Below are 22,584 nucleotides of genomic sequence, written 5' to 3'. Positions count from 1 at the left end.
TGGTGAAAATTATAAGTTGGCCTTATAAGTGCCAACAGATATTCAAGGTATAAGTAGATGAAATGAACATAAAAGGGGTCTTATTTTCAACTAAAGTGTACTGCAGATGTAGGGAGTTGAAACATTTTCTGAATGAGCTAGTTGGCCCCTTTAAATAAACGGGTATCTATTCATACAGTGAGATCGCCAAAGTTTAATAAACTGAAAATGCAATAACTGTAATTTTGAAGTAGATGATGTATAGGACACGTGTCGCTTGTGTCTTGTGACTTATTGTAAAAATGATATAAAGGGTTCAAAATCGCACAGTTACAAATATAATAGTAACTTCATATGATAATATTAACCACTGGTTATTTCAGAGAGGAAAAAAATGGGGACACTATTGCTTCCATTCGGGACAATACAACACAGAATTCGGGACCACTGGGGGACACAAAGAAAAAAAGTTAATTTCGAGCCCTGACCCCTTGTCTGTTCTCTGCTGGTCTGAATTTTTGCTGTTCTGCTCTCAGACATACCCATGAGCTAAAGCTACACCAGCTCCTGGTACGTGTTGGAGGATGGGAGCAGGTAAAGCCCGTCTCAGTTGATAAGGTCGGCGTGTTTTTCCGCTACGCTGCTGCTGATCACAACAACCCCTCCAACACGGTAAAGTCTGACCCTGTTAACGTACATCATAATATTATTCAGTGACTTTAGAATTAACCTCCTAAGGCCCAAGCTGGTTTTTTTAACATGCATTTTTTATTTCTCTTTGCTATTTGGGCTTATTAGAACCTGATTAGAATAAAAACTAAGCATCATCTTTTGATAAGATGTACTTTTAGAGAAAAAGTATGTCCACATATGTGGATTCTTGTTCCGAATTTCCATAAAGTGCTGTCCACGCATGTGACCGCTAAGCCCTAGGAGGTTAAAGATGAGTCACTTTAAATTACTCAGGTCCTTAAACCCGATCTCATTTAATAGATCAGCCTTATTGCTTGCGTTGTTAAAGCTAGACATATTAACATTTTATCTTCTTTTTAAATGTGTGGTGTTTAGGTTGGTAGTCCAATCAGCAGAACCAACATCATACATCCCCATGTATATGTAAGTTGTTTTTTTTTTTTTTAAGGTCAGTTGATCATTTCGGGTGTGCATCATTAAGTTCTGATATCATGTGCAGTTTTCAGCCTTGCCCCCTGTCAGAGTGGTGTTCTCCATCACTATGGAGGGTAGTGCACGCAAGGTAATCACTGTACAGTCAGCTCTCATGGTGAAAAATCGCTTAGAAGTGCCCATGGAAGTACGGCTAGACAGCCCTTCTGCTCCAGACAGTAAGTGTCTGTCTGACTGTTCTGTGCTTTGTATTATGTTACCCTTGTTTCAGGTTTATAAATATTACATTTGATTTTATATATTTAAGTTTCAGTGAGAACTAGAAACACATGGCATGTTCTAATTTACGATGGTGTTATAAAATATTAAGTACTATTCTATCCACATTCACTGGATATGAGCAATCGCATGTTCTGATTGGCTACTCTGCTACTAGGCTGTCAGCTCATATAGACCCCTTTCACTGACGTCACCCGAAACCGGAAGTAAACAAACCCTGCGCCATATTGGAAGACCAACAAACTCGTGATTAGGGGGAAATAACGGCAGCGCGCGGTATTTGAACCCACGAGGCACTTGGATCATCAAAAACCTACAACGGTAAACTTTAGTGCTGTGTTAGGGTGTTCTAACAAAGCTGATGAGAAAGGTGAAAAGAAGTCTTTCTACAGAATACCAGCTGTGATTGAGACACAAGGGGAACAAACCAAGGAGCTTTCTGCCAGGAGACAGAGAGAGTATTTAGCTGCTTTATGCAGAGCGGATCTGAATACTTCAAATCTACAACAGTACAGAATATGTTCAGACCATTTTGTTACTGGTAAGTCACTAGGCTAGAGTGTTGTAGAACATTTTTTTAAATGTTTACTGAATAAAAACATCCTTAATTTTATCACATTTATGTTATGTATTTCATTTCTTTCTTTTGTTTTAATTTTCCTCCCTCCATCCCTCTTTGGATTTTAAATATAGTTTTTCCCCATGTCCAAATAATTCAAATATATATAAATAAAAAGAGATAAGTAGTAAATTAAAAATAAATGTGTACGGGAATCATCGCGGGCTCGAGAGACGAGACCTGACGAGTTAGTTCGTTGGTAGCAGAACAAAATGTCTGGACACAAATCGGGTTTTCAGAAAAGGAAAGAAAATAAACGGAGGGTCGAAAATACACAAAAGGAGGCAGAAAAAGCAAAACGAGTTAAGGTAGGACAAATGGTTACTTTTTAAGGCAGCCCGCCGTGGCTGCCTGCAGGCTTATTTATTATAGCCCATTTAGTTAAAATAGTTGATATAAAATGTTTATAGTTATAGTTATGTGATGGTTGTCCTGATTTAGACTGGTGTGTGTGGTTTTTTTTGGGGGGGGTTGCGCAATGTTGCACCCGGGTCCAGATTAGGGCAGAACCGGCCCTGGCTACATTTCAGGTGTAGTTTGTTTTATGTATGTATGTACTTGCATAGATGTGTACTTGGTCTTCCAATATGGCGCCTAACAAAATCTCGCGGCGCGGTGACGTCATGCGGTAGCCCTCTATACCGTGAGTAGAGAAAAACAAAATGGCGGAGCATGTTGCTGAACCAACCGAGGACGAAATAAAAACTCTACTCGAAAATAAACCCCCCCAATAAAATATGGAATAAAAGTATATGATGGTAAGAATGTATCTATCTTTTTTTTTTTTGGTCAAGAATTATCATAGCACAAATTTGTGAAAAAATAATTTATCACAAATTGCTACTGTCATTTCGCTGGTTTGTTTACATTCTAAGCAGAAATGATTTTTCAGACATTTTGTATAAAGTTTTTATTTGTCAAATTTGCTAAAAATAAAAATGCTGTTTCTCAGAAGCCAGTGAATGTGGATCGAATAAAACAGTTATTCCACTCAATCTCATCGCACATGGCTTATAGCTGACTCGGCGCTACGCGGAACACAATTACGGTTATGAGAAATATCAGGAAAGACCCTGATTGATCTAAGATGATGCAATTTCATAGATGTTAATTGAATTTACCAACAGAGCCTGTTGTGCTTCCACCTGTCCTGCCTGGAGAAGCCTTGGCTATCCCTCTCCACTTGACCTCATGGAGACTGCAGGCTCGGCCTAAAGGCTTGGGGCTGTTTTTCTGTAAGGTTCCCATCCACTGGACCAGTGTGGAGCGTCCTGGGGAGGTCAGCAGCAGCAAGAGGGAGTGCCAGTCAGCTGACTTTGATGACCAAAGCAAACGTAGCTTCAGGTAAATACCGGTTTGACTTGAGAGAAACTTTTGGAATTGAATGCAATGGCAATACAGGGTCTTTCAAAAAATTCGATATTATTTGAGATGTAAATATCCCAGAAACTACACAGTCTAGGCAAATGAAACCAGACAGGTTTAATGTTGAGCAATATAAGATTTATTCCTCAGAATTTTAAATGAGAAATTCAAAGGTATGTCAATTCCATGAACGATTTCAGAGATTTTCAATATTCGTGAACCCGCTCGACCATCTCTTCGGATCCTGGTGGTTGTCCAGATCCTTTTGCCCTGCACACACAGCCGTCCTATTTGAACTTTTTGTGTCGTGTCCAAATCTGCATTGCAGTTGGTTATAGATGAAAGTCTTCCGGATTTACCCGGAAATCCGGATATTTGACAAAACTCTTGAAAATCTCCGGTTTTCCGAATGGAGAAATTTATTTTTTGGATTTTTGACGTTCCTAGGCGCAGAGTAACACTTCGTATCGTCCTTGCCTAGGCTCAGTCCTTAAATAGCCCAAACATAGTTCATTGATTAAAGACAGGTGTTCTTTGTTAACGGCGTGCCGGAGCTCATTAGGCGCACACGCCAAGGCGCACCTTCAGGTGCACGAGCTAAGGCGTGCAGGACTGACACCGTTCTGCGCAAGCGCAACACAATCGCACTAGAAAGCATGTTCAAGCTGCCAGTGTAGCTGCAGTCTTTTTAGTTGCGAATTACAAGTATTTCCTCGTGTTAATAATTCGCCGTGTCAAAACAAGCAAAACTTTCCTCCTCCTTTTTCGACGTGAAGAGAGGTAAGCAATTTATTATATATTTTTTTTCCATCAAAGTTGCATTTTGTGGCTTCGAAGCTAAGTTTGAGGCCCTGTCCACACGGCAACGGATTCAGGTGAATCTGATAAAATTGTTTATTGTTTCGGCCTGGCGTCCACACGGCACCGGCGTTTTGGGTGGCCCAAAACGAAATCTTTTGAGAACGGGTTCCAGAGTGGAAAAATCTGGCAACGGAGCCGTTGCGAAGTCGTCTGGATGAGTAGAACGGCTTTGTTTACGATGACGTCACAACCGCATGTGCTTCACGCCGGGTAGAAGTGTAACGAACTCGATGCGAGTTGTCAACAAATCCTATAACTTGGTTCATGAAACGCGCTTACAAAATATTTTCACTGTGAATATTTATTGTGTAATGGTGCAAAGTGAGAGAGAGAGAGAGAGAGTGAGAGAATAGCCCTTAGGGCAGAGTCAATCCCACCAGCAAAAATAGGGAAAAAAAGGAGCAATCTCACCTCTTCAGATGTTGGTTTAAGTCCTACAATACATTCCTCAAAAAGGGCGTAGAAGAACAAATTAATCCATCAATGTGTAGCATTCAGTTTATTCCAGACCATTAAAGAATTCTGGAGGATATCAGAATGTTGGCGTACCGGCTTCCATCTACCCCCGTTCATTCCTCTTTCCGCGTCTCCATTCAAAAAACGAGCACGTGATTTAAAGGGACTATATCCATAGGATAGGGAGTGAGAAAGTGTGTGCGTGTGACAGTGACGGTCACTGTGCGCATGTGCAGTTATGCGCATGCGTCTACTTCTACTGTTCTGGTGTCTCCGATGGGACCGTCTTACAGCACACGTAGAGGTGTGGCATGTGTATTGCATCGTTTTCAGCAAGCGTTGTGTTGCCATATGAACCTGATATTTTACTGATCCGTTGCCCATGTGGACGCGATATTTAAAAAAAAAAAATCTTGTTGCCGTTGTCGTGTGGATGTAGCCTTAGTGCCGTTTCTAGAACACAACATCAAGAAAACGTGGAAGAAACCGCAATAATGGAAGAGCCGGTTTCTAAGCTGCCTAAAACTAGCAATGGTAATTTATTTTTTGTTACATAATGTACTCAGGCTGCCAGTCAGTGTGTGACACACGCGCGCGCGCACACACACACACACACCCCTGAAAAATCCTAGCTACGCCCCTGATTTATATGAGAAATTTGGTATTCATTGGTGTGTTTAAATTTACAGACAATACGAACTAATGTAAACAATTGGCTTCAACTCGCATAAATCTGAATTGGAAATGTTTAGTTCACTTTAGCTTCTGCAAACGCACAACTCTACTAAAAGATTGATAAACGAGGCTCAATGTCCCCAACATTGAAACCTGAAAGCTTTAGAAACTCTAACAGACCTTTAGTTTTTAACAGTACTGTTTTGGGATTTTGCTGAGTTTACCTTCAACTGTCTGATTTTTATTTTTTTTTTCAAAGTAATGAACTGTGTCGCAGGAAAATCACCGCGTTTTCTAAACGCACTCCTGAAAATGACTCATTAACTAGGGGAATTAAATTGGATATTTTTGACGTGTTAATCATTAATGTACATGAAAGAAAAAGGCTTAAAAGTCATAACTTGTTTTAGTGAAAGTAAGTACTAGAATGCAGGGTTTTGCATGTTATGTTATTACAGTTTTTTCGGGGGACGTTGCCCCGCCATCTTAGTTTGACTTTCAGAAATTCAGGATTTTTTTCTTTGCTCCACTTTCATCTCTAAGTTGGTGCGTTTTTAGAGAATTCTCTCATAAATGCACACTGCACAGTCTTGTTCGGGCATACTCTAACACACAAAACGCCTTTTCTTTTCCAGCGCATGGCATTTCTATGCCTAAAAAGATACAAACATAAAGTTTTGACCCGTTTCCATACATGCGGTTAAAATTTGAGGCCAACTGAACGAGAATTGGCAAAGGTATTAGATTGTAGTCTGGTTAACACCAGACCATATCACAAGTGAAATATGGTCTGGAATCCGCCTATTGAATTTCTCGTAGGGGAGGTGTGGTTTACGATTGTCAACGGCCGTTTATTGGACGTTGCGAATGTCTATCATTTGGCGTATACGTAGCCCATGGCCAAGCATGGCAGTTGTACCCGGTGACGTAGTTAGAGCGACGAAGAGGCGAAGAAAAACTGTAACGCCAAACGCTGTTCTTTTTTTAAAACAAACTTTCGCTCTAAACTATTCAGAACAGTGTCTAAAGCTTGATCGAAAGTTTGGTTCGTATCGCTCGCCGCCATGTTAAATGTGATCCGTAAACAGTCCCAAATAAACTACAAGCTTCCGTTTGTCGAGTAGTACGCGTCACCGTCTTTCCACCCCTCCCCACTCTCTGATTGGCTCCCTAACTCAGGCGAGCCTTTAGACCAGAGATTCTCAAACTGTGGTACGCGTACCACTAGTGGTACGCGGGCTCCATTCTAGTGGTACGCCAAAGAATCACTTAAAAAAAAAGTGAAATACTATCCATAATATCCGAATGGATGAAAATATCTTATCAACCGATGACAAGAAAATGAAAGGAAATACAAATTAAGTTAATAATTTAAAAAAGTTTGCAAGTGCTTCTGGGTAGCCATACGTAGCATACGTACGCATTCCCGCCGGTTCCGCTGACAGACGGTTATCCGCCATTGGTAGACTAGGCTGTGATGGGAAAAGGTGGGAAAAGGCTTTGCTAATTATGACGAGTACGACAAAATTACTGTCGTGGCTTAAATCCGCGAATGGGAGCGTGGATCAGGAGAGAGGGAGAAATGAAGAGGACGTGCGTGAGCCGAGCGCAGATGCTAACGACAGTGGCAAAACCAGCCCCAGGACTGCTAGCAAACGGCAGAAACCAGTGAGGAGGAAGTATGACGAAAAATACATAAAACTGGGATTCATTTGGAGCGGGACAGAGGAGCTGCCCAGGCCGCAGTGTGTTGTATGTGGCGACGTTCTGAGCAATGAGTCCATGAAACCGTCGCATCTCAAACGGCATCTTACAACCAAACACACAGCACTAAAGGACAAACCAATGGATTTTTTTTTTTACGAAAACGTGATGAACTGAAGCAGTCCAAGTCCACCATTCTGTCCTATGGTACACCCGTAGCCAAAGCACAGGAAGCTTCATATCGTGCCAGCCTCCTGATCGCCAGAGCCGGTAAGCCGCACACAATCGGGGAACTGCTGTGTTTACCATTAGCCAAAGAGATGACGCGTATCATGTGTGGAGAGAAAGCTGCCAGAGAGTTAAACTTGGTGCCGCTTTCAAATGACACCGTGTCAAGGAGAATAAACGACATGGCTGACGCTGTTAAAAAGACACTGATTGAGCGCATTAAGAACAGTAGATATATTTTGCCATACAGCTTGATTTATTTTAGTACAATGTTTATTTCACTTTTATGTGCAATTAATTTTATTTGATTCATTATTTAAGGACAGTGTTTTATTTTCCTATATTTAAACACAGTGTTACTGTTCAAAGTACTGTGTGTAATGTTACAGTGGCCAACAATATTAAATATACTTGTTAAATAAAACCTCCGCCTTGTTTTTAATGAATACTTAGACCTACTACGCGACTATTTTAATGTTGGTCATTATGGTGGTACTTGGAGAGCCAAGTATTTTCTGAGGTGGTACTTGGTGAAAAAAGTTTGAGAACCACTGCTTTAGACCATAGTTTCCGTGCTGTCTTTTCAGATCGGAACGATTGTGCAAAGCAGCATGGGATTTCCCAGGCTAATTAGATTGTGAAATGATATCGGATTTTTTTTTTTTTTTTGGAAACACCCTGTATTTGTGTGTATGTGTTCTTTTTAGGTTTTGCGTGGTTATCAAGAAGGAGAACTATCCTGATCAACAGCCAGCTAAAGTGGTCACTGGTAGTGCGAAGCAGATTTACAGGCAGCCAGGTCACACCATCTACCTGTTACCCACCTTAGTGCTGACTAACCTGCTGCCCTGTGACCTCAACTACTACATCAAAGGGACCTCAATCAAGGGAACCATGAAGCCAGGCAAAGAGGCAGTGCTCCACGCTGCAGATACCTCACAGAACATAGAGTTGGGTAAGTCCGAGGCCAACCTGTGGCCGAGATTTAAAAAGCAAGCAAGGCAGTCAAATTGTTAAAAGACTTCATTTTGTTTAATGAGGGTTTTTTGTGTATTTATATAATACTAACGATTTTTGTTAGCTCAAATTTGACAACCCAGATGCCTTGTAACGCTGATTTGTCTTGCACGTTTCATGCTAATAAATTTTAAACTTTTGTTTTACACATCTTTAGGGGTGTTCACACGGCACATATTTGCATCGATGCTGCACCGATGTATTTTGTTGCGATATATCTTACACCGGTGTAAATTTTGTGGAGCGTTCACACGTCACAAACCTGCTCACTAGAGAGAAGCGTGTTAGCACCGGTGCAGCCCCACTTGCGTTCACATGGCAGTTTTTGCGACCGTGCTATACGATAGTAATAATGCGGAAATGAAATATGCGCATGCGTGAAAATGTACTTCCTTTTCCCGGTTGTCATGGCATCACCAAGCGCCGGGAAAACAACGTGGATGAAGACACCAGTGTTGCCAGATACTGCTGACGTTTTCCAGCCCAAAATGTGTTCAAATCCACCAAAATGCACTTAAAACCGCCCAATCTGGCAACACTGGAAGACATGCAGTTCTGTTGTTGTTGATATTCGCCATTTTGGAAGCGCAAAATACCAGGATGCAAATTATGCAATGCCCGTATGTAATCAACTCTCCTCACGCGTAGCGAGTCTACCCCTGTAGCGTTCAGACGTCCCATTTTATATCGGTGCTGCCCCGCAAACTAGCATTTACTCCGGAGTAAATTTCTTAAACCACCTCCCGAGCAGGGTTAGATTTACACCGGTTTAAGCAGCGTTCAGGGGCTACACCGGTATAACTTTGTACCGTGTGAACGCTCTACCGGGGCAGCCCCGGTGCTACACCGGAGTAGAAGTTGCCATGTGAACACCACTTTTGGTACAGCCGTCAAATGTTCATAGTGTCTTCTTTTCTGATTCTCATCAGCATAATGTGCTGTAACCCCAAAGTAAACAACATGCTTGTTTATGTTTAGTAATCTCCTGAAAGATTCAAAGGGCCAAACTAAGACGGTGCTTTAATGCTGTCAAAAATGTGACATTGGCAGTATTAAATGAGTATCACATATTCAATGTTTATAATTCAATAGTCCATCTGCAATAACATCCAGTATTTAAGCGCACTGACAGGTGGCATTGAGCCTAATCCTTACCTCATCTATCTCAGGTGTTCTTCTGGAGAACTTCCCAGTGTGTAAGGAGTTGTTGATTCCTTCTGGCACTCAGAACTATGTGGTGCGCATGCGTCTGTATGACACCTGCAAGCGGCTGCTGGGTCTCACCATCCGCATCATTCTTCGGGCAGAGGGGGCGCTCAAGATCCTCATCTCTGCCCCTTATTGGCTCCTAAACAAAACGGGTACAGTACCCAGCAAGCGAACTGCTAAAGTGCAATAACTGAGATTAGAAATGGTGCAGTCTAAGTACGACTTTAAATACAATCTTTGTATTGCGGGCTGCAGGGCTGCCTCTGATCTTCCGCCAGGACAACAGCAAAACAGATGCTGCTGGGCAGTTTGAGGAGCACGAGTTAGCCAGGAGCCTGAGTCCACTCCTTTTCTACTACACAGACAAAGAACAGCCTTTCATGTAAGTAAGCGGAGGGCATTAAAATGCTCGTTGTTGACCAGTCTTTCTCTTATTTGATCTGACACGTTAGGAATTCCTTCTAACACTACGTTCAGACTGCAACCTGAAACGGCCCATATCCGATTTGTTGTGAAATCCGATTTATTTGTTAGGCCGTTCACATTACCAATTATATGAGACTTGTATGTGATCTCCAATATGAACGGAAAACGACCCAAAAGTGTCCCGCATGCGCAAATTGACACGTAATAAGCACATCTACGTAATACGTAAACCAAAAAAAAAAGCGCACTCTTCATGTTTAATGATTTTTGTTTGTTTGTTTAATGATCTGGTTAGTGTTAAAGTGTGAGGTCTCGTGTGTGTTTTTGTTTCTGAACTGAAATGAAAACGTGTAGCCTGGTAACGAGGGTTGACTCCTAAATGTCTCTCTAATTTCTATATAAGTGCACTACATGTTACTAGGAAGTAATGGATTTTTAAACTCTATATAGTGCACTCGAGCTTCAGTAGGCAGTCATTTGGGATACGGCCGCTGTATTACCAAACTCTTAATTCAGGCTTAATAATTTGCACATATTTATTTCGTCATATTAATAAACTTTTTCTACATTTTTAGAAATATTTATTTAGATTGTTTATAGCCAGCTGAATTCTGCAACTTCTCTCAGCGCTGGCTCAAGGTGCAGAAACACCAGTGCAGTTTGCTATGGAGATGAGGCGAGACCTGGCGATGTGGTTTTTGTGGCGGCGGCGGAACTCGCACAATAATCTGATTAATGTGGGCAGCAGACTAATGAGACCGAAGGTGTCAAATTACTGGAAATTTCCAGAACAATCTTATCTTGTAATACAGGATGGTTTAAGTTATAAATCAGTTATAGAAACTGTTTTATTTAATCAGGCTAACAGATCAACATCCAGGTCCCTATCAAATCCACCATTAGCTTGATCAATTCTATAAAAGTCTATTTAAATTCTGAAAACTGTACAAATGTTGTCGTTTTCCACCAAAGAGGCGGGATTAGCCAACGCAGAATAGTGACGTTTGTCTCTTGTTGATGACGTGTAGGTCGCATGAATGCGACCTGTCCGGTCAGACTGCAGTCGCATGTGAAAATAACGGATATGCATCGGAATTAGGACCACATATCCAAGCGGCCTGGGTCGCATGTGAAAAAATCGGATCTGTGTCGTTCAGATTGTCAATAACAAATCGGATACAGGTCGCATATGGGCAAAAAAATCGGATATGGGTCGTTTCAGGGTGCAGTCTGAACGTAGTCTAACTGTACACATGTCCATCAGGTGCACTATGCGTGTTGGTAAAGGGATCCACCCAGATGGTGTTCCAGGCTGGTGTCAGGGTTTCTCGCTGGATCGTGGAAGTGGAGTCCGAGCAGTTAAAATAATCCAACCCGGGAACAGACCAGGGCTCATCTACAATATAGGTGACTGGGATATTCTCTCATCTCTGTGTAATATCCTTTTAGCAGTTTTGCCATTTATTCATGATGTGATTTAACAGTAGCGATGTATATTTTCTTTAAGGAATTAATGTCAGAAAAGGCAGAGGACGCTATCAGGACACCCACATTGTGACTTTTGCACCTCGCTATCTGCTTGATAATCAGTCTTCACACAAGCTGGCTTTCTCCCAAAGGGAGTTTGCTAGAGGAAAGGTAAAAATGCAGTTCTTTCGAAACATGTTTTGTATCCTTGCCAGCATGTTAGTGTTGTTTTTATATTTGTATGGCATGAATATGCTGGGGCGGCACGGTGGTGTAGTGGTTAGCGCTGTCGCCTCACAGCAAGAAGGTCCGGGTTTGAGCCCAGCGGCCGGTGAGGGCCTTTCTGTGCGGAGTTTGCATGTTCTCCCCGTGTCCGCGTGGGTTTCCTCTGGGTGCTCCGGTTTCCCCCACAGTCCAAAGACATGCAGGTTAGGTTAACTGGTGACTCTAAATTGACCGTAGGTGTGAATGTGAGTGTGAATGGTTGTCTGTGTCTATGTGTCAGCCCTGTGATGACCTGGCGACTTGTCCAGGGTGTACCCCGCCTTTCGCCCGTAGTCAGCTGGGATAGGCTCCAGCTTGCCTGCGACCCTGTAGAACAGGATAAAGCGGCTAGAGATGATGAGATGAATATGCTGAAAATTATTTCATATAACACACACCGTGTACGTTTTAGGGTACAGCGAATCCCGAGGGCTATATCTCCACTCTGCCAGGCTCTAGCGTGGTGTTCCACTGGCCCAGAAACGACTATGACCAGCTCCTTTGTGTCAGACTTATGGACGTACCTAACTGTACCTGGTCTGGAGGGTTTGAAGTCAACAAACCCAAATCATTCCATATCAACATGAGGTAACAATAATTTAATTGAACAGTAATGTCCGTTGCTAATGGCAATGAATAAACCTCTGTATGCGTTGAATTTTTATTTTTTTAAAAATGAATGTATTTCTTTAGGGACACACTGGGTAATTGTTACTTTCTCCTTGCTGAAATCGCCTTGAAAGGAGCAACCTATCAGATTTCATTTAGCGACACAGACCAGTTGCCTCCACCTTTTCGCATAGACAACATGTCAGAGGTAAGCGATTTATCTTTTCGATTTAGGCTTACCTTGTTAACTTTCAGCATGCATACTGTCATGCTTTTAAATATATAATAATCATAACCATTTAATAGAAAGTTTTTTGTTTTTTTTAAACCCTTATTTATAGTGTTGCCATAAATGTAGTTCTGTCCCTTACCAAAATGGAGCTTTTCAGCTCTGCGTCTTTTCCTTAAAAGGCAAACAGGATACATCGTTTTAACAGAGGGAGTGGGGTCAGCGGGGTCAATTGCAATTTGCCTCACAGAAGGGAAAAGTACCTTTAAAAACGTCTTCTTTAATCATTGTGTAAATGCTTTTTTATATTCTGTTTTCAGCCATTTAGTTTAAAAGCACTGTGAAATATTAATATAAAGATTATTTATTGTGGGACTTGTTATACACTACCGTTCAAAAGTTTGGGGTCACTTTGAAATGTCCTTATTTTTGAAAGAAAAGCACTGTTCTTTTCAATGAAGATCACTTTAAACTAATCAGAAATCCACTCTATACATTGCTAATGTGGTAAATGACTATTCTAGCTGCAAATGTCTGGTTTTTGGTGCAATATCTACATAGGTGTATAGACCCTTTTCACTCACGTGACCTTCGTAAACGCGACCGCCATTTTGGACATGAAGAAATACCGGTTTATGGCACAGACCCTTTCGGTTCTCGCTCATCTAGCTGCTACAATGACTGCTTAGACTGCAACAATAATACCTAACGCACATTTAAGTATCCGTCGTAAAGACGTGAAACTCGTCGAGTGACGAGCGTGTTCATTCATAAGCTAACACAATCTAAAAGTAGACATACCATCACACTGCCCTGGCGCTGTGTACAGTTTACCTTCTATGGTTTGTGCACTCACTACTTGCCATTACTTTCTCCAACCCAGTGTTCGAACTATGCCGATATTTTCGGGGGGTCCCTTTTTTCCCTTTGGGGGGGGGCGCTTGCGCTTGTCTCAGAGCGCGGATCTCCAAACACATGAGAAGTCTATCTTACGCACATATCACGCGGACTCCACACATGCATTGCATCTGAAGTCATAACTCATCAGGGGAAATCGTGTCCGCATTGGCATGTTCAAAAAACAACCTCGCGTCAACAATGATACCACACGCAAGAAAAAAAAAAACAGTCAGGCTACTCAACACATCTGATCCACAGCAGCACCAAAGCATCACTGGAAATCATGTCAACAACCAATCTTCCATTTCAACACGCGTCAACAAACAAATGGCACCACAAACATGAACGCATCGGTCAGGCTACCGATTCCAAACCCACAGCAGACGAATAATTAAATGCATCTTACCTTAAAGCAGAATCGACCACAAAGGAAGTGTGTTGGCACTGTTGGCACACTTCCTTTCTACTAGTTTGTGTCCCCAACCTGGCAGCAGCAGTCGTTGTCATATCGGTTTATTTTATCTTTGATGTAAACACAACACTTCGGATATGCAAATGCTTCCCGTCACACACGATTGCTATGTCAATAAACATCATTTTGCCAATATTTTAGAGACCATCCATCTTCTCCGTCGGTCAGCATCTGTCGGGATCCGATAAAATGATAAATCTTGCCTTGTGTGTTGATGGTTACTACGTCCAGGTGCACAACAATATAATGGCATGATGGAAGTCTTGCTGAAGGTAAAAACTTTCTTTGATGGCTATATTCCTTTCGATGCTTCGCCGTCGTTCCTCGTTGTTGGCTGTGGTAGACTACTGGTAGTTCATGTCTAAAATGGCGGCCGCATTTGTCGTGACGTCACGTGGGAAGGGTCTATAGAGGCCCATTTCCAGCAACTCTCACTCCAGTGTTCTAATGGTACAATGTGTTTGCTCGTTGCCTCAGAAGGCTAATGGATGATTAGAAAACCCTTGTACAATCATGTTAGCACAGCTGAAAACAGTTGAGCTCTTTAGAGAAGCTATAAAACTGACCTTCCTTTGAGCAGATTGAGTTTCTGGAGCATCACATTTGTGGGGTCGATTAAATGCTCAGAAAAATGTCTTGACTATATTTTCTATTCATTTTACAACCTATGGTGGTAAATAAAAGTGTGACTTTTCATGGAAAGCACAAAATTGTCTGGGTGACCCCAAACTTTTGAACGGTAGTGTATGAAATGGTGTCGTTACTTCAGGTGCCAATCCAGTTCTGGCAGTACGAAGTGCCAGATATCAGGCTGCACACTGAAGTGAAAGCTGGAGCGGTACTGGACTACGCCTGTGACGAGCCCATTCTTCCTCCTTATCTTACACTGACTGTAAAAGGAGCCGGGTCCTCTGAGGTCACTGCTGACATGAACTGCTTTAGAGAGTACAACAAACTCTACTACGAGAACTTCATCTACATCGCTGCAAGTTTCACGTTCTCTCAGTGAGTTCCCAAAGAGACAGATGTAGGCTGGCGTGTGATACGCGTTTGATATACATCTTGTTGATGTGCATGATTTTAAGGATTTGCTTTGACCTCAGGGATGCGAGTAAAAGGCCAGGAGCAATGATGCGTGATCCCAGCTGTGCTGAACTAGTGCTCGATGTCGAGACAAAGACACAGAGAGTCGTACTAAAGAAAAAGGTACCCCTAGATCTCTTACTACATTTCTGAATACGATTCTAAGCACATCCGTGTCTTAGCAGTCTTGGTTCTGGCTTTTGTAGGAACCCGGAAAACGCTCTCAGCTGTGGAGGATGACCGGAAAAGGAATGCTTTGTCATGAGGGTTCTTCTCCCCCTCAGAGTAAACCTGCACAACCCCGACCTCTTGAATACTCCATGGTGCTGGACATCGCTGGGCTTGCTGCAGTCACAGACAACAGGTCAGTCAGTGCTACATGTGTCACAAATGGATCTCGTATCAGTTTTTCTGAACAAAGTGTCATTGCATAACATCAGGGTAACATTTGCTTAGTTGAAAATATTGAACTCTGGTCAATCGTTTCCCAGTGAGCTGAAACGTACAGTTTCAAACAGGCCTAAATCCATTAAACAAAGTACGACTGAAGGAATAAATTCATTATTTAACATGGATGCAAACGGCGCGCCTTTTGGCGGATGCCGCCTTTTTCACGGCTGTCTGGGGGACAGGGGCGCAGATAGGATTTTTGAACTGGGGGGACTGAGCTGTCGGCAAATGATTCCATTTTGTGTAAATGCATATATATATATTTACTGAAGCTTCAACATACATTAGAATTGTGAGTTTTCTAATGCCGCTTTTCCACTACAAACGCGGCTGAGCCGAGCTGAGCGGGGCTGTTGGAGTTGCATTTCGACTACAACCGCGCTGAACCGTGCTGGCTGGAAGTGGGTGGACACATTGGGTGGAGTTAGCGAAAGTGGGTGGACGTTACGTGATGTCGTTAAGCGGCGCAAACAGTGACATCAGTGACCTTTTAAGCGGTAGTCTCACGACCCGGATAGTAAACAATAAACATGGAGGACATGGAGTCGTTAGTGTTGCTGGTCTTGGTGCTGTGGCTTGTTGTCACCGACAACGCCAACAGATACTGGCAAGAGCGTATAGATGAGGCGAGGCGCATAAGGCTTCAGAAATTCTCGTAATTCGTAATTCTTCTTCTTCCGGGTTTGCGGTGTTTACAGATCCCAGCGTGCTCGCGGGGCGTGTGTGGGCATGTGAGGACACTCCTCCTCACCAATCAGTGCACAGGGGAGTGTCTGCTCACGCCCCCAGCCTCACTCGGCTCGCTTTGGCTCGCTTCAGCCCCACTCCAAAACGGTGCGAGTTTTAGGGGCTAAGCAGGGCTGAAGCGAGCCGAGTCGTGCTGGTTTTTGGTAGTCGAAACGCGAGCCGTGTCGGGCTGAAGTGAGCTGAAGCGAGCTGAAGTGAGCTGAAAAAGGGTAGTGGAAAAGGGCCATAACTGAATGAACATTGGTAGACAAAGGCCTACCTGGTCAACACTAGCCAGACATGATCAAATTGTTATTTGTCTGGTATGTTAATCACGCTCCAAAACTTCATGTCTTCTGCATGTTTTATTTAAACATTTGTTGATCTCAGCAGGATGAAGAATGTCATCACAGAAACTTTAACTGTAACTTCTAACAAAAAGGGAATGTCCAAAAATTAATAGCAAAATAAAATTGAAATGATCCACACTCGTGCCTTCATGTAAATGATTAGAAACATAAAATGTGTATGAAAACAGAAGTATAAACACTTGAACAACAGATTCACACAAATAAAAATAGAAAGTATTTTTTCCAATAAACAAAATTGATAGAAAAAAAAATTTCCCTCTGCAGCCAAACAAATTTACCGTCTAGAAGCAGACTCAACAGGTCCCAAAAACATCTCTCCGCCGCTTCCCAGTTTAAAAACTGGGACAACATGGAATTCGGAAAAAAAAAATGGACAGTTAATGAAATGAAACGAAAACCCCAACGTTTATGCTGGTAGATGCTAGATTTCAGTGCTTTTCCGACTTCAAACTTCCAACTTACGAGTACAACTGAACGCACCATTAGTCGGAGCAGAAACACCGTTGCTATCAAATGGATGAGCTGTGCAGTGTTATTAACCGAGAATCACGTGGAAAATTGAACACCTTGCTTTCCCAACTCTGCAAGGATCTGCTCCAGCCTTTCCCCTTCTTGAATCGGTGTAATGTGGATTGATCACAGACAAGGCTACTGCCATTTCAACTTTGTGCTGCAGTGTAAGTTAGCCTAACTAACGGAACATTAATCCTCACTTTTTCTACCTATGTTTGGCGCCTTACATAGGGACTGTGGGTGGGTGGGTGGGGGGACAGATAGGGGTCACTATAAATCTGGGGGGGACATGTCCCCCTCGTCCCCAGTGCCATCTGCGCCCTTGCTGGGGGACTTGTGTGAATCGTGCAGATCCGATGAGGGTTTTTTTTTTGGGGGGGGCGGGGGGCGTTGGAGTGTCTGATTATAATTTCATCAAAGTAAATTCTGTATTAAAATGACTAAATAAGCAAATGCCGTTACAGTCCATGAAACATAGGAAGTATAAGTATGAGAAGAAAACAGTAAATCAGAAAGCTGCGCACGTAAAGCCAATTACGTAACTTGCATAACTTACGTTGGACTGATGGAAATCCTTGCGCGTGAAGTGCAGCCAGCAGCAGATAATGGTGCGCAGCCAATTGGCTTTACGTGCGCAGCTTTCTGATTTACTGTTTTCTTCTCATACTTATACTTCCTATGTTTCATGGACTGTAACAGCATTTGCTTATTTAGTAATTTTAATACAGAATTTGCTTTGATGAAATTATAATCAGACACTCCAACGCCCCCCCCCCCCCCCCCCCCCACACACACACACTTCACAGCCGTGAAAGAGGCGGCATCCGCCAAAAGGCATGCCATTTGCATCCATGATTTAAGAATGATCATAGTTAAGAACTGCATTTGAATGGACTTCAGCACTGTGGGGATTGCTAAAACATATCTAGCTAGCGAACACCCATTGTTACAGTGGCTTATATACAGTGCTTAGCGTAAATGAGTGCACCCACTTTGAAAAGTAACATTTTAAACAATATCTCAATGAACACAAACAATTTCCAAAATGTTGACAAGACAAAGTTTAATATAACATCTGTTTAACTTATAACATGAAAGTAAGGTTAATAATATAACTTGGATTACACTTTTTTTTTCAGTTTTACTCAAATTAGGGTGGTGCAAAAATGAGTACACCCCACAACAAAAACTACTACATCTAGTACTTTGTATGGCCTCCATGATTTTTAATGACAGCGCCAAGTCTTCTAGGCATGGAATGAACAAGTTGCCAACATCAATCTTTTTCCATTCTTCAACAACGACCTCTTTTAGTGGCTGGATGGAGAGTGATGCTCAACTTGTCTCTTCAGGATTCCCTAAAGAAAATAATTTCTTTACACCACAAAGGTGAAGGCTACAAGAAGATCAGCAAAGCTTTACTTATCAGTCAGAATACTGTAGCAAAAGTGGTAGAAAAATTTAAGAAAGATGGAACTGCAACCATCTCACAGAGACGTCCAGGTCGTCCACGGAAGTTAACACCTCGACAGGAGCGTCTTCTGATGAGAAGGGTTGAAGAAAATTGGCATGCAAGTTCACTGCAGTTATCTAAAGAAATAGAAAGCCAAACTGGGGTGACTATTTCCCGTGACACAATACGGTGTACACTGCAGAGGAATGGCATGCATGGATGCCGTCCACGAAAGAAACCTCTCCTAAAGCCCAGGCACAAAAAAGCCTGCCTAGAGTTTGCCAGGGCCCATGCTGACAAAGATGAAGACTACTGGGACTCTATACTCTGAAGTGATGAGACCAAGATAAATGTTTTTGGAACTGACGGCTTCAAAACTGTATGGCGTCGCAAAGGTGAGGAATACAAAGAAAAATGCATGGTGCCAACAGTGAAACATGGTGGTGGCAGTGTCCTTATGTGGGGCTGCATGAGTGCTGCTGGTGTCGGGGAGCTGCATTTCATTGATGGCATCATGAATTCACAGATGTATTGCTCTATACTGAAACAGAAGATGCTACCATCACTCCGTGCCCTTGGTCGTCATGCACTTTTCCAACATGACTAAACACACATCTAAGGCCACTGTTGGATTTCTGAAGAAGAACAGGGTGAAAGTGATTCAGTGGCCAAGTATGTCTCCTGATCTGAACCCAATCGAACACCTATGGGGAATTCTGAAGAGACAAGTTGAGCATCACTCTCCATCCAGCATCCAGTCACTAAAAGAGGTCATTGTTGAAGAATGGAAAAAGATTGATGTTGCAAAATGTCGCCAACTTGTTCATTCCATGCCTAGAAGACTTGGTGCTGTCATTAAAAATCATGGAGGCCATACAAAGTACTAGATGTAGTAGTTTTTGTTGTGGGGTGTACTCATTTTTGCACCACCCTAATTTGAGTAAAACTGAAAACTGTGTAAACTAAGTTTATATTATTAACCTTACTTTCACGTTATAAGTTAAACAGATGTTATATTAAACTTTGTCTTGTCAACATTTTGGAAATTGTGTTCATTGAGATATTGTTTAAAATGTTACTTTTCAAAGGGGGTGCACTCATTTACGCTGAGCACTGTAAGTGATGAACTATTTTTAAAATCCTTTATATGCTCTTGTAAAGATATTCTCCACCGAGTAGAATTAGCTACCCGGTCAGTTGGCCTCCAGCTAAATGCAAGCAAAACTAAATGGATGCATTTTAATCCTTCATCAGATCAATCTCTCCACACGTTGGATAGCTCCGAAATCGAGAAGGTAGAAGACTTCAATATCTTGGCAGTTGGACAAATACTGCGCATGACATCAACACCAGAAAGGCCAAATTTGGGGTGCCCTTAATTCTTTAGCCAAGGTTTGGGCTTCCCCTCTCTCTAGAGAAACAAAAACCAGGGTCTTTAAGTCCTCGGTCGAATCTATTCTTCTCTATGGATCTGAGTCATGGTCTCTTACGAAAGCACAAGTCTCTGGATGGCATCTACACATGCATGCTTCGCAAAGTTTTTGACGTCAGTTGGAACGAACATTGGACAAATGATCGGTTGTATGGCTCCTTACTGCGCCTATCATCATTAATTGCCAAGCGCCGTCTGGCATTGTGTGGCCACGTACTCCGCCATGATCAGCCCGCAGCTCAGGTCCTCCTATGGGAACCTGAGGCGAGGCGTAAAGTTGGCCGGCCTCGTACAACCCCGATTCCAAAAAAGTTGGGACAAAGTACAAATTGTAAATAAAAACGGAATGCAATAATTTACAAATCTCAAAAACTGATATTGTATTCACAATAGAACATAGACAACATATCAAACGTCGAAAGTGAGACATTTTGAAATTTCATGACAGCAACAAATCTCAAAAAAGTTGGGACAGGGGCAATAAGAGGCTGGAAAAGTTAAAAGTACAAAAAGGAACAGCTGGAGGACCAAATTGCAACTCATTAGGTCAATTGGCAATAGGTCATTAACATGACTGGGTATAAAAAGAGCATCTTGGAGTGGCAGCGGCTCTCAGAAGTAAAGATGGGAAGAGGATCACCAATTCCCCTAATTCTGCGCCAGCAAATAGTGGAGCAATATCAGAAAGGAGTTCGACAGTGTAAAATTGCAGAGTTTGAACATATCATCATCTACAGTGCATAATATCATCAAAAGATTCAGAGAATCTGGAAGAATCTCTGTGCGTAAGGGTCAAGGCCGGAAAACCATACTGGGTGCCCGTGATCTTCGGGCCCTTAGACGGCACTGCATCACATACAGGCATGCTTCTGTATTGGAAATCACAAAATGGGCTCAGGAATATTTCCAGAGAACATTATCTGTGAACACAATTCACCGTGCCATCCACCGTTGCCAGCTAAAACTCCATAGTTCAAAGAAGAAGCCGTATCTAAACAGGATCCAGAAGCGCAGACGTCTTCTCTGGGCCAAGGCTCATTTAAAATGGACTGTGGCAAAGTGGAAAACTGTTCTGTGGTCAGACGAATCAAAATGTGAAGTTCTTTATGGAAATCAGGGACGCCGTGTTATTCGGACTAAAAAGGAGAATGACGACCCAAGTTGTTATCAGCGCTCAGTTCAGAAGCCTGCATCTCTGATGGTATGGGGTTGCATTAGTGCGTGTGGCATGGGCAGCTTACACATCTGGAAAGACACCATCAATGCTGAAAGGTATATCCAGGTTCTAGAGCAACATATGCTCCCATCCAGACGACGTCTCTTTCAGGGAAGACCTTGCATTTTCCAACATGACAATGCCAAACCACATACTGCATCAATTACAGCATCATGGCTGCGTAGAAGAAGGGTCCGGGTACTGAACTGGCCAGGCTGCAGTCCAGATCTTTCACCCATAGAAAACATTTGGCGCATCATTAAACGGAAGGTACGACAAAAAAGACCTAAGACAGTTGAGCAACTAGAATCCTACATTAGACAAGAATGGGTTAACATTCCTATCCCTAAACTTGAGCAACTTGTCTCCTCAGTCCCCAGACGTTTACAGACTGTTGTAAAGAGAAAAGGGGATGTCTCACAGTGGTAAACATGGCCTTGTCCCAACTTTTTTGAGATGTGTTGTTGTCATGAAATTTAAAATCACCTAATTTTTCTCTTTAAATGATACATTTTCTCAGTTTAAACATTTGATATGTCATCTATGTTCTATTCTGAATAAAATATGGAATTTTGAAACTTCCACATCCTTGCATTCCGTTTTTATTTACAATTTGTACTTTGTCCCAACTTTTTTGGAATCGGGGTTGTACAACCCTAAAGACAGTCCTCGAACGTGACACTGGTCTACCATCAGATCTGCTTGGGATGGCCATGCTCGACCGGCAGGCCTGTCATGGATTGGAATATCACTTCAAGTCACTGGCTTGCCGGATGACGAGTTCATCTATCTATCTTATAGGCAGGGGTGAAAGTAAGCCAGTCTTGGCCAGTCCGGCGTACCACTAAAAGATATTTGGCCATACCAGAAAGAAAAATATACAGTCTCTGAAAAAAAAAAATTTAAAAACTAAAAAAAAAAAAGCCATACGCGAGCTGGTTACAGCGCACGTACGGCTTAACCAGATCTTGTGCTATAACGTGGTAATAGCTGGTAATCAAAATGTTTTAGCAGACAGACGTTAGTTGCAAAGTCTCCCAAATAAAAAGGCATATAAAGAAACATGTTAATGTTTCATGATAGACTATTTAAAAATTACTTTGATCAGAATTCGTAAATCAAGTGGAAGTTGGGGCAAAGATTCTAGATTACTGTCTGGTTGGAGAGAACAAAGTAACTAGGCTACCAATGCATGGCACGCGCACTGAGAACACACGCACTTACTGTAGAACGCACGCACTTTCTCAAACGTTCAAGCCTCTTTGGAATTTATTTTAAGTGTTTTACCTAAAAACTTTCACTTTTCTGTTCTGTTACACTGTTCTGTGTCCAATGTCCAAAATGAAAAGTTAGTTTTCAACTGTTCAGCTAAAAAATTTTTATTAAATTGTGTTGTTGAAATGATGTGTTTGCAATTTATTTATAATCAAAAACTGATACAGGTGGATGATAGTGT

The 22,584-nt window shown here is 42.2% G+C and overlaps 1 protein-coding gene across 7 annotated transcripts in view; it reads left to right on the top strand.

Moving 5' to 3' along the window:
* vps13d (vacuolar protein sorting 13 homolog D) overlaps window positions 1–22,584 on the top strand; it is a 182,201-nt gene that overhangs the window by 114,612 nt on the left and 45,005 nt on the right. For all 7 annotated transcript variants that reach the window (XM_060938250.1, XM_060938255.1, XM_060938254.1 and 4 more), the window contains exons 43-56: window positions 516–651; window positions 1,048–1,095; window positions 1,172–1,322; window positions 3,130–3,346; window positions 7,999–8,246; window positions 9,478–9,669; window positions 9,773–9,899; window positions 11,208–11,350; window positions 11,451–11,581; window positions 12,087–12,262; window positions 12,368–12,491; window positions 14,654–14,889; window positions 14,988–15,090; window positions 15,174–15,331. In XM_060938250.1, the coding sequence (XP_060794233.1) occupies window positions 516–651; window positions 1,048–1,095; window positions 1,172–1,322; window positions 3,130–3,346; window positions 7,999–8,246; window positions 9,478–9,669; window positions 9,773–9,899; window positions 11,208–11,350; window positions 11,451–11,581; window positions 12,087–12,262; window positions 12,368–12,491; window positions 14,654–14,889; window positions 14,988–15,090; window positions 15,174–15,331 (2,190 nt within the window). The remainder of the gene's footprint in view (window positions 1–515; window positions 652–1,047; window positions 1,096–1,171; window positions 1,323–3,129; window positions 3,347–7,998; window positions 8,247–9,477; window positions 9,670–9,772; window positions 9,900–11,207; window positions 11,351–11,450; window positions 11,582–12,086; window positions 12,263–12,367; window positions 12,492–14,653; window positions 14,890–14,987; window positions 15,091–15,173; window positions 15,332–22,584) is intronic.

The sequence above is a fragment of the Neoarius graeffei genome, chromosome 13 (genome assembly GCF_027579695.1).
Source record: "Neoarius graeffei isolate fNeoGra1 chromosome 13, fNeoGra1.pri, whole genome shotgun sequence".
NCBI classification, from domain to species: Eukaryota; Metazoa; Chordata; class Actinopteri; order Siluriformes; family Ariidae; genus Neoarius; species Neoarius graeffei.
This window is presented reverse-complemented; position numbering and strand designations above follow the sequence as displayed.